Source organism: Lontra canadensis, unplaced genomic scaffold, assembly GCF_010015895.1.
Source record: "Lontra canadensis isolate GAN:19392208 unplaced genomic scaffold, GSC_riverotter_1.0 scaffold50, whole genome shotgun sequence".
Lineage (NCBI taxonomy): Eukaryota > Metazoa > Chordata > Mammalia > Carnivora > Mustelidae > Lontra > Lontra canadensis.
In genome coordinates, this window is record NW_022631044.1 from 10575772 (window position 1) to 10588152 (window position 12381).

At 33.1% G+C, this 12381-nt stretch overlaps 1 protein-coding gene across 5 annotated transcripts in view; it reads left to right on the forward strand.

The window, feature by feature from the left end:
- Nucleotides 1–12381, forward strand: part of USP34 (ubiquitin specific peptidase 34) — a 241823-nt gene that overhangs the window by 156450 nt on the left and 72992 nt on the right. For all 5 annotated transcript variants that reach the window (XR_004384586.1, XM_032873840.1, XM_032873843.1 and 2 more), the window contains 6 exons: nucleotides 1145–1345; nucleotides 3926–4008; nucleotides 7774–7814; nucleotides 7944–8068; nucleotides 9290–9442; nucleotides 10392–10496. Coding sequence is in view for 4 of the 5 variants with exons in the window: in XM_032873840.1 (XP_032729731.1) it covers nucleotides 1145–1345; nucleotides 3926–4008; nucleotides 7774–7814; nucleotides 7944–8068; nucleotides 9290–9442; nucleotides 10392–10496 (708 nt within the window). In the remaining variant the exon portion in view is untranslated. The remainder of the gene's footprint in view (nucleotides 1–1144; nucleotides 1346–3925; nucleotides 4009–7773; nucleotides 7815–7943; nucleotides 8069–9289; nucleotides 9443–10391; nucleotides 10497–12381) is intronic.

Below are 12381 nucleotides of genomic sequence, written 5' to 3' on the forward strand. Positions count from 1 at the left end.
TGTTTTTTCTTCTATAAGTTTTATTGTTATCATTTGCATTTAGTTCTGTGATGCATTTTTTTTTTTTTTAAAGATTTCATTTATTTACTTGAGAGAGGTAGAGAGGGAGAGAGAGAAAGGGTTAGCAAGGGAGAGGGAGAAGCAGGCTCCCCACCAAGCAGGGAAGCCTGATGTGGGCTTGATCTCAGGACTCTGGAATCATGACCTGAGCTGAAGGCAGACGCTTAACCCACTGAGTCACCCTGGCGCCCCATGTGATGCATTTTGAGTTAATTTTTGTATATGTAGAGTGAGGTTGAGGGGTTGTTTCTTTTTCTTTTTCTTTTTTTTTTTTATATGGCTGTTCAGTTTCCTAGCACCATTTGTTGAAAGGACTATTACTGAAATTTCTTGGTATCTTTCTTGAAAATCTATAATATACTATTGCTGAATTCTCTTCCCTGATACATTGGTATAGCTGTACAGTTTGGCAGTGGGATTAGAAAGATAGGAAAGTAACTGTTGAAGAGACTATGAAACTCTTTATCTTACACATAAATGATAGTAATTACACATAAATGATAGATATATATGATATATAAAGGAAGTGTTTTTAAAATTTTAAAGTAGAGCTTTAAATCATTTAGAAATGAAATTTTCATAGTAAATAATATTTTACCAAATACTTCTTTTATTTTAAATGTACTTATGTAAAATGCAGAATTTTCAGTTGAGGTTTTTTTTTTTTAGAATTCTTAAGAATTCTTTGGCTCCAAAATATTGGACTGTATGACACTTGCATGGGGAAACAACTTAAAATACTTTGTCTCTTAATTCATTTTGGTGATAGGTAAATTATATCTTTGTTTACATTATAGTAATTTTTTAAAAATTATGATATATTCTGAGCAGTATATTCTTTTAAAAAATCCTGTATCTGATATTTGTATGATGTTTTCTTCTTTACCTCTTAGTACCTAGATGTTTTCTTTTTTAAGATTGGATTGCTACTCTGTATAGTACATGAGTAAGTAAAATTTCTTTAGCACGTTGATAACATACTAGCTATAATTATTTTTTACTTTCTAGCTTTCAATTTCAGGTTATATAGTGGCCATGTTAAATTAATCAAAATAATGAGGTAACATTTTCTTCTTATCCACAGTGGCAGCTAGACTGTCTTGCTTGCTTGCTGAAGTTAATATGCCAGTTTGCAGTAGATCCATCTGATTTGGATTTAGCTTATCATGATGTCTTTGCCTGGTCTGGTATAGCAGAAAGCCATAGGAAAAGAACTTGGCCTGGTAAATCGAGAAAGGCTGCTGGTGATCATGCCAAGGGTCTTCATATACCAAGGTTAACAGAGGTAAAGTACAGAAGTTGCCTTTAAATTGTAGTAATGAATTCCGTTTGTGTTTTACAAAGTTAAAAATACATTAGTGCAGAAGAAATGTGATCCTAGATTACCACAATATGATCTAACAGCTGAAGTGATATCTTCATTTTTAATCCAGTGGTAGTAATTATGAAATAGTAATATTTTTCAGATCTTTATCCAAATTGCAGGAATGAATTGTATGCCATTTTGATGTTCTCCAGTTGTAGGATTTAGTTAATCATTTACACCCAGTAATTTATATACTAAATTTTTGAGGGTCCATTAGGGAAACAATCCATACCAGGTGTTTTCAAAAGAGGAGATATAAAATAAAGAATTGGTTTCACATGTCTGCATTGGAGGGCTAAATGTACAAAAAGAAAATATTGACACGTAACCATTCAGCACCCCTAGTGTTTGTGGAACAGATAGAAAAAGGTTGGAGATATGAGAAATGAGGTTATAAGGAAGGAGCTTGTTGACCTAGGATTGAGGCCTCGGAGGAAGGGGTTCTGTTACTATTCCTGAAACCAAATGGCTTCTCCTGGGTAAATACTTAACAGTACAGTGCTGTCAGAAAAAGCAAGGAAGTAATCTCTGTTTCAGGTTGACAGAACCTCATAGGAAACCACCTGGCAATTTAGTTTGTGGTGTACCATCAGCCCTAGAATCACAAAGCAAGTCTATAGCATGATAGATTTAGAGCTAAACAAAAATGGTACAGTAACTGGAACATCTAGCGGTATAATTAGAATTCTGTCAGTGGTTAATGTGATCAAATACTTGCCCTTAGAATGGCTCCGTCACTGGACTGAAAGTGACGAGAGATAAAGACAAGTTTTTAGTGAGATCTCTTACTCATTTGTAACCTTTTGAGAATAGTACCTTGCCTTATAGCTGCCCAAGAAACACCAGAGTAATGAGTTGTTTCTAGAGAGAAATATTGTAGTGAAACATAAGTTGGAAACTACTGGTGAAATTGAACTTGAAGCCTATTTCCCTTTCAGAATTTTGGGAGATTAAGTGGGACAAGTGACCTCTGCTAGGATTATAAATCATTTACAGTTAATACAATTAAAATAGAACTATGGGGACTACAGTGTAATCTCTATATGTTCTACACTGTTGCATATTATCAACTACTTATTTTTAACCTTGCATTGCTATAATGTGCTAGTTATTTTTTTTCCTAGAATAATCTTCCCAGGTTATAATTTAAAAACTCAAATTGATTGTGTTCCTTTCTGTTAACTCATTAAATAACTTCAAAGCTTTTGACCTTAATTAGTCATCTCCTCTTGAGATTTTAATAACATACAGTATAGATATAAAATACATGCACACATAAGGAGTTTTTAAAAGTTTGGTTTTTTTTTTTTACATGTATGCAAGTACATGATTATTGACAATAATTCAGAATATACAGGTGAACCTTCCCTCCCAGTCATAGATGACTACCATTGATAGTTTTTTGTATTATCTTATTAGATTTTTTTCATTGCATATGCCGGTGTTACATTTTTATAGTTTAGAAAAGGTGCTTACCATATATATTTTCCCATTAGTTGATCATAATAAAAATTTAGTATGTTAAGCTTTATGGGAACAAAAATTTTTGTTATATTCTAGAGACAGAGTTACCCAGTTTTGATATTGTATATGTAGATAGTGAGGAAGGACACTGTTTTTTTTTTTTTTTCCATAATTTACTGTCATGCATTATTTCATTTGCTCCCCTTAAAGCCCTTTCAAAAGGTTCAAATTCCAATCAGACCTTAAAATTTCTAACCTAAACAGCTTTTCTTGAAGCTGTCCTGATTTCACCAGGGAGAGGTTTAATTGCTGCTCTCTGCTTTTGCTCAGGTGGCACATTGTATTAATTATGTTACAGTGCTTCCTCTGTTATCTGCTGTACTGGACTCCCATTTCCAGTATGGGAACAGTGCTTATAACATAAGTACCCAGAAGGGTTCTGATCTATAGAAGGGAGTCTGTAATTCTTCATTTATATAAATTAGCAAATTGTTTTATATAGAACTGTATAGAACATTATATAGAATTCTCATTATATAGAAAAAGTAGAACCTAAAAATTAAATATGTATTTTATCATATACCTTGAAAGGTTGCAGACTAAATTTTGAACCTCAGGATTTTCAATCTGGAATCTGTGCCCTGTATTCATTCTTTTCTCTATTTAGTTCAGGATGGTTGAGATTATCTGCCACTGGTTGGCTTTTTTCCCCCTTATGTCAGAGGTAAAACATGTTTAATTCTTCGTCACCCCAATAAATCATTGACATGTGTAATATATATTTTTTCACCCACCTGGGCGACCTGTAAAGAATCTGTGGATCAAATATAAAGAATAATTTTGCTTCTGTATTTATAAATTTTCTTTTTTTAGTTGCTATTCTTAATTTTGGTTGCAAAATTCTCAATATTGATATTTTTATAATACGATATTCCTTGTCATAGACAAAAAAGTAATTTGGAATCTTGGGTTAAAAATGCATTTTTGTGCTTTAGTGTTTTTAAAGATTTTTTTTTTAATGTTTTTCTCTTAAAGGTATTTCTTGTTCTTGTCCAAGGAACCAGTTTGATTCAGCGACTTATGTCTGTTGCTTATACGTATGATAATCTGGCTCCTAGGTATGAAGTTCTTACATAATTATGTATGTATTTGTACCAAGAATATAGTGCTTTAAAGCTTCGTTTTGAAAAAAAGATGAGCAGAAAAATTGTTAGGGTATTTTAACTCTCATATTGTTCATTTTCATTTGTGTGTTATCGACATTTTGCCAATTTGCATAATTGTGAGTGTGCATTTTCAGTGTGTTTGTGTGCACATATTTACATGTTGTCTTTAATTTTGTGAGAGTAAATTTCAGATATCATGACCATTTACTAATAATACTTCAATATCAGGACATTTTCTTAATAATTTGAGTAAAAGACTCAAATGTAGGAAGTTTAACATTGCTCTGATACTATTATTTAATGTATAGTCCACACTCAAATTGTCCCATTAATATTTTTTATGACACTTTTTTTTTCCTGGTCTAGGATCCTGTACTGCATTTAGTTATTTCTTCCATTTTCTTTTATCAGGGATACTTTCTTAGCCTTTCTCTCATGACATTGACATTTCTGGGTACTTCAGACTAGTTCTTTTATAAAGCATATTTTAATTTAGGTTTTCTAATTGTAACAGTTTTGATTGTTCATGATTAAATACAGATGATGTATTTTTAGCAGGAGTACTCCATGAGTAATGTGTCTTTCCCAGTACATCCTGCTGATGTTAATTGGTCCCCTTATTAGTGATACTAACTTTTATTAGTTTATGTGGTTTCCTGCAGGTTTCTCTACAATAAGGTTACTGATTTTTCCCAGTTAAAAGTGACCCGTGGGAAGCTGCTTCTCATAAAACTTTTGTTCATTGATTTTTAGCATTCAGTGATGATTCTTGTCTGAATCAAACCTTAAGAAATATTTGTAAAGTAGTGATTTTCTCTTAACCATTCATTTTATGTTTATTGGTTGACATTCTGTTATGAGGAAGAACTTTGTGTTCCTCCCTTTTGAGTATCAGTTTGAATTCACGGATTTTTTTTTTTTCCACTCCGTTTGTTGTAGTTCATGACTATTAATTACTGTTCACTTTACTCAAATTGTACCTGAGTTTTCCTCCTCAAGCTTGTTCATGTGTCCTTTTGACATATTCTTATTATTTGTGGTGGGAGAGAGGATTCCTTTTTTATTTTACCTATCACTCTAAGATCTTCAAGGCATGTAGTTTTCCCTACCTTAGTCCTGGAATCAGCCATTTCTTTTAGAAGCCCTATTTCGTGATGGTGGGAAACTTCCAAAAATACGGGCTCTTGGGGAATTCGTCACTACTGAGATTTCCTTGCTTCTAGGCCCTTGGTGAATAGAGCTGGAAATATGTGCGTATGAATATATTTTGGGCATGTAAATATCCCATTTATTTGGGCTACAGTAGAGATTTAAAAAAATAATGTATGAAATTTTGATACAGATAATTGCTGACTAATACATAGGAACATGACTGTATGCCTTATATAATCACATAAGTCATGTTAAAGTATGTAAAATTAATTTCTCTGTATTCTGTAGGTGTTGCCATTATACTTGAATGATTTATAAAGCTAATGTAAACACGCTTGAAAGTGCTTGACCTTATTTGTGGTTAATAGCTAATAGCTGGATTTAAAAAAAAAAATTTTTTTTTTAAATTTTTTCTATTGAGTTTATTTATTTATTTATTTTTAAAAAGATTTTATGTATTTATTTGACAGAGAGAGATCACAAGTAGGCATGCAGAGAGAGAGGGGGAAGCAGGCTCCCTGCTGAGCAGAGAGCCCAATGCAGGGCTCAATCCCAGGACCGTGAGATCATGACCTGAGCCAAAAGCAGATGCTTAACCAACTGAGCCTGCTAGGTGCCCCTAGTTTAAATAATTCTTAACCCTTCCTCTGTGTCCTCACTAACCCACGCTCTGTTATCCCACATACCAGGATATATTGAGTTAACAAGGCCGAATCATTCAGTAACTGTTTTAGTTCGCTTTTATTACATGAGAACTAAGAACTGTTCACTTGACTTGGTTAACCTCACACAAGGAATAATAAACATGTGGGTATGGTCAAGCTGCTTCACTCTGTGGCAGTTCTCATTTTTCATTCTACTAGTTCCGTTCTTAAAGAACATTTTACCATCTTTGTAATGTGAGCCCACTCCCTTTGCCCCCCATTCCTGTTTTTTTCTCTGTGCCTGTTCATGCACTGTTATCTTTTCCATAGGCCCTCACCTTGATTCATATGGTGCTAGGTTTATATCAGTTAAGGCAGCTAGAGCGTACTTTTTGCCTGTGTTATAAAAAATCTTTTTTTTTTTTTAAGATTATTTATTTATTTGAGAAAGAGAGAATGAATGAGCTGAGAGGAAGGGCAGAGGGAGAAGCAGACTCCCAGCTGAGCAGGGAGCCGAGGCAGGGCTTGATCCCAGGATCATGACCTGAATCGAGTCTTAAGGCAGATGCTTAACCAACTGAGCCCCCAGGTGCACCATCAAAAATCTTCTAATGCTGCATATTTAAAAAGTGGATGGGTAGGTTGCTGTTGGTAAAGTTGGTTATATCAATATGATAATAACTAAACATGAAACATGGACACATGCGATTTACAAGTTTTAACTTCTTAGTACCTTTTACTTTTATTTTTTAAAAAGATTTATTTATTTGAGAGAGAGAGAGAGACAGACAGAGAATGCATGTGCATGAGTGCAGGGAGTGGGAAGGGAGAGGGAAGAGAATCTTAACCAGACTCTGTGCTGAGGACAGAGCCAGGATGCAGAGGTCAATCTCGCTACCCTGATAATAGGACCTGAGCTGACTGAAACCCAAGAGTGGGATGCTTAACTGATTATACCATCAAGGTGCCCCAGTACTTTTTTTACTTTAAATCAGTAATGTAGATAAGTCTTGTGTTTTGAGATTTTGAAAGGTGTTTTATTAATTATAACAAAGTGAGGATGCTAGAGAGCAGTGCCTTACCTTTTTTAAACAATTTATTTGTAAGACAGGTAATCCCCATTTATTGGTTTTGCTAAAATGAAAGTTTTTAATACTTTAAATCGAAGTAATACATTTTTCACTGAAGTAACTAAATGTGTGGAGAAAAATGGATGTAAAATAATACAGAACTAAATTAGTTTTCTCTACTTTTTAGTAATTTTTTAACCATTTCTGATAGAAATTGGCATTAACAATACTAAAGAAAAGGGCATTGTATGTTAGTGTATGACTATTTTTAAAATTAGAAGTCTGAAGTTTAGAATCTAAACCATTACAACCTTTCTATTTGTAATACACCTCTTTAGTAAGTAAATCTTTTTTTTTTTTTTAATTTTATTTATTTATGTGAGAGAAAGCGAGAGAGAGAGTGTGAGCGTGAGCAAACGGGGAGGAGGAATGGGAGAGGGGACAAGGAGGCTCCAAGCTGAGTGCAGAGTCCCCTGGGGGGCTCAGTTTTATGACCCTGAGGAAAGGGCCTGAGTTGAAATCAGATGGGATGCTTAGCTGACTGAACCACCCAGCTTGCCCATCATGAGCATTTCTTGAGGGTTCACTTATTTCAGTCAATACTGTATTCACTCAGATATTGTTTGTTAAATCTGAACAGTCATACGGAGTGGTCTGTAATATTTTACCAGTGTTTCTTTAAAAGATAAAGATCATAGGAAACATATTTTTCTTAAAATTTATTCTTTTTCTGTGGAGGGTACATTGCATAAACTTTAAAGGATATGTGGTAATAAATTGAGTCATTTATATTTTATTGCTAAAATTAATTAGTGGTGGTGGATTTTTTTTTTTTTTTTTTTACTTTACAGAGTTTTGAAAGCTCAGTCCGATCACAGGTCTAGGCATGAAGGTAAGTAAGGGTTCCACATAACTAATTTTTAATAGAGCTTTGCATAATTAGATAATCTTTAATAATGAACATTGTGTTTTCTTTACAACACAGGCCTTATAGTCATACTTTTTCCTAATTTCTCTTTAGTTTCACATTATTCAATGTGGCTCTTGGTGAGTTGGGCGCATTGCTGTTCTTTAGTGAAATCTAGCCTTGCTGATAGTGACCATTTACAAGATTGGTTAAAGAAATTGACTCTCCTTATTCCTGAGGTAAGATAAAGATTGAAAATCAGCACTATTACTCTTCATATTTTTTATATTATTTGCATTGATAATTTTAAAAGCTAATGGAAACAAGCGGAGATGATTCCATAAATATATCCTATTACCTGGAATGTACTTATTAAACACTTTAAGATTGAGAGTGTTTTGAACTTTGTACACTTAAATGTGAATGTTAACCATAGGAAACAAACTGAGGGTTGCTGGAGGGGAGGAGGGTAGAAGGATGGGTAACTGGGTGATGGACATTAAGGAGGGCACGTGATGGAATGAGCACTTGGGTGTTAATGTACAACTGATGAATTACTGAATTGTACCTCTGAAACTAATAGTATGCTATATGTCAACTAATTGAATTTAAATAAAAATGCAAAATAATTATGAATGTAAAATAGTTTAGAGCATTCATATTTTTCTTTTTCTGAAATAAATCTATGATTATTTTGCTTTGGAGTTTTGAAAATTTTTTTCTGGAAAAGACAGGAATGTTTCTTTTGGTAATTTATATTTTAGAGGAAGCTTCTTTTCCTTTTTCTACTAGAGTGTATCCTTAGACACAAGAGATAAATCAAATATATTTTGATTCCAGTGTCAACACTGAAGTCAGTATAATTGTCACTACCTGTATCTTGATACTGCACCATATTCCTAAATGAAAGAAACATACTCTTAGAACACTTAAGTGTCTTAAAACACTTAGCCACATTAGTTAAAATAGTTACATCTTTTTTAGGCAGCATTGTCTTAATACATTTAAGCTTTGAGTTGAATGCATATGTATTCTTGTTCTGGCTGTGTCACAGGTAAGGATTTGACACTTGGGCAAGTCCCTTAGAAACTATAAAATGTTTTGATGTAAGTACTTTCTAAATTGCTTCTTGTTCTGAAAATATTTTATCATTTTGTTTAGTTTTATAAATTATTAAGAGTATTCTGTCCTTTGTCCCTTTTGTATTTGTTGTTATTGTAGTGTTTATCTTTTTTCATGTCCATATTTGGGAATTTCTGACATGTTTCTACATAGTGCTATATTCTTTGGGGGTTCTTTATTTGATCAGACTTATGTACGTGAATATGTGATGAGAACATTGCATTTAAAAAGTATTACTAAAGAAACTATGTAACATGTTATTTCTGCTGACATTGATTTTAAGATTAACTTTTTAATACTTAACTCAGACTATCTTTGGAACTTGCTTTTTCATGTAGACGGCGGTCCGTCATGAGTCTTGCAATGGTCTTTATAAGTTATCTCTGTCAGGGCTGGATGGAGGAGACTCAATTAATCGCTCTTTTCTGCTATTGGCTGCTTCAACATTATTGAAATTTCTTCCTGATGCTCAAGCACTCAAACCTATCAGGGTAAGATTTCACTGTTTTAGGAGAAGTTTCTATTTCTACAATTTTCTTTGCCCCAAGTTTTTGTCATTGTATTACATACTTGCAATAATTTTGAGTACTTGCTTGGTATGTAATTTTTACCAAGAGAATAGTTAGAGTTCTTAAAGTGACAGCGTTGTGGACGTACTGTGTCCATGTTACTCCTGGGAATGGAGTTTTCGATATAGCATTTGTTCTTACTAAAACGGAATGATAAAAACATCATAAATGTAGCTTTCTTCTCATTTAGTCACATAGATTTTTTTAAATCTTTATGATATTCTGAATTTTAAATTTTTTAAATTTTTTAAATTTTAATTTTTTCTACTCCAGTGTATATATATACCAGCCTTGTAAAAAAGCCTTCTACTACATAATCAATTAAGAGCTCACTAAGTAAATTTCTGGCGTTAGTAAAGCCCCAGAAATATGATGCATTGTAGGATTTACTTTTTCTTCTTCTTTTTCTTCTTCCATATTTACCTGTCATCAATATGTAAGATATTAAAGTGTTGTTAATGTTTTAGATTTCAAGACTTTAATAATAGACCATTGCATATGGGTAGGTAAACTTATGTTCTTTAGGTTTCTTTTGTTGACACATTTTCATTGAATTCTTCATTTCTGTCACATTATTTAGCATTAAATGTTGCTCATAAAATGACTTTTCTGAGTGGGTTGTAAGAAATTTGAGGGTATTATTTTTCTGAAAGTTCTCATACTATTCACTTATGGGTCTAGTTATTCTAATTTTACAGAAGCTAGAAGTGTTCTTTCCATTTTTTGTTGAATTTTGAATACTGTTTATATAGGGACCTAATTTTTTCATAAGGTCTGTAGTTCCTTAAATGTATTGTAATTTTAAGTTAATCCCCTTTTTAAAATGTTTTCACACAAAATGTTTTCACAAAGTTGAAATTTTTTTTTATAGATAGATGATTATGAAGAAGAACCAATGTTAAAACCTGGATGTAAAGAGTATTTTTGGTTGTTATGCAAATTAGTTGACAACATACATATAAAGGATGCTAGTCAGGTATGTTCAGAAAATTGTACATTAACTTGTATGGTGTTGGATGCATCATGCACATGTATGTTTATGACTTTATATAAACCCTTATATTTAAGGGCATTTTTTAAATCATTCTATAAGAGTTGAAAATGCCATAATTATTTTACTCTAGTTGGACCTTTTTGTTTGCTCTAAATTCCTTTCTTCTTTTTACTTTGACCTTTGTTGAAATGTCTTCATCTGGTACCTGTAAGTAATTTCCTATTTCTTCTGAGTGAGATTTTTGGATAAAAAGTGTTACTTGAAATGTGAAATTTAGACTTTAAATATAAATATACAGTGTTCTGTAATAGCATATAGGTTTGGAGTTTTGGATATGTAAAATAAAATTGCAATTCAAATAGAATTTATTTTAAGGTTAAGAAACTTTATTTACTGATCTAATTTTCTTAGATTAAAATATTATCAAATAGTTGTTTAAAATAAGTTAATTTCAAAAACAAGCTTGCCACATAAGTTTTTTCTCCTTCATAAATTGAGTAAGCTGAAATGCATCTAAGTGTTCTCAAAAAATGAGAAATACTTTAAGAAGATACATTTAGATATTTAGGAAATATTTTCTCCCTTTTAAATGTTTTTTAATCCAAGGGTGCCTGCCTGGCTCAGTCGGTACAGCGTGCAACTCTTGATTTGGAGGTTGTAAATTCAAGCCCCACAATGGGTGCAGAGATTACTTTAAAAGTCTTAAATGTATTTTAATCCAAGTGCATTTTATACACTTACATTTTAAAAATTCCTGAAGTATTTGCACTTTCTACTTTTAAGGAGCAGTGTAAATTGAATTCTAAAGTACTTTTTATTTGAGAAATAATTACAAATATTGAATGTGTTTTAATTTACTTGATTTTTCATGAAATATTGGTATCAAATAAACATTGGTGTCAAATAAACATTGATATATGTATTTTTTTAACCTTGGGTTGCCCATTTAAGGTAGGAATCTGGGGTACCTGGTGGCTCAGTGCGTTAAGCTTCTGCCTTCAGCTCAGGTCATGATCCCAGGTTCCTGGGATTGAGCCCCGCATCAGGCTCTGCTCAGTGGGGAGCCTGCTTCCCCCTCTCTCTGTGCCTGCTTCTTGCCTACTCTCTCTCTCTCTTTCTCTTTCAAATAAATAAATAAATAAATAAGATCTTAAAATAAAATAAAAATTAAAAAATAAGGTAGGAATCTAATATTGCTTGCTTGCCAGTCAACATTATTTTTTCTTAGAGATTAGAGTTTCTTTGAGAATCCTCTTAAGTTTTATCTTGTGAAATGTTTATTTGCTCAGTTATAATGAAAATTAAAATTTTCTGGAACCATACCTTTAAATTTGTTTAATTATGCTTTTGAGAGCAAGAGCACACACACCAGTGAGGTAGGTGCAGGTGGGAAGAGGGGCAGAGGGAGAGGTAGAGAGAGAATGTTAAGCAGGCTTCATGTGCAGCATGGGTTAATCTCACAGCCTTGAGATCATGACCTAAGCTAAAACCTGAGAGTCTTAAACTTAATAAACACTGGCCCAGGGCGCCTGGGTGGCTCAGTTGGTTAAAAGACTGCCTTCAGCTCAGGTCATGATCCTGGAGTCCCGGGATGGAGTCCCACATCGGGCTCCCTGCTCAGTGGGGAGCCTGCTTCTCCCTCTGACCTTTCCCCTCTCACGTTTGCTCGCTCTCTCATTCTCTCTCTCTCTCAAATTAAAATAATAACAACATCATCAATCATCATCATCATGATCATCATCGAGCTACCCAGGCACCACCTCCCCTTTAAATTTATTTTTTTAATTTTTAAAATTTTTTAATTATTTAAATTTATTTTAAATCCTAGTTTAAAGGTGGTGTTAAAGACAAACCTTCGTGGGTCAAT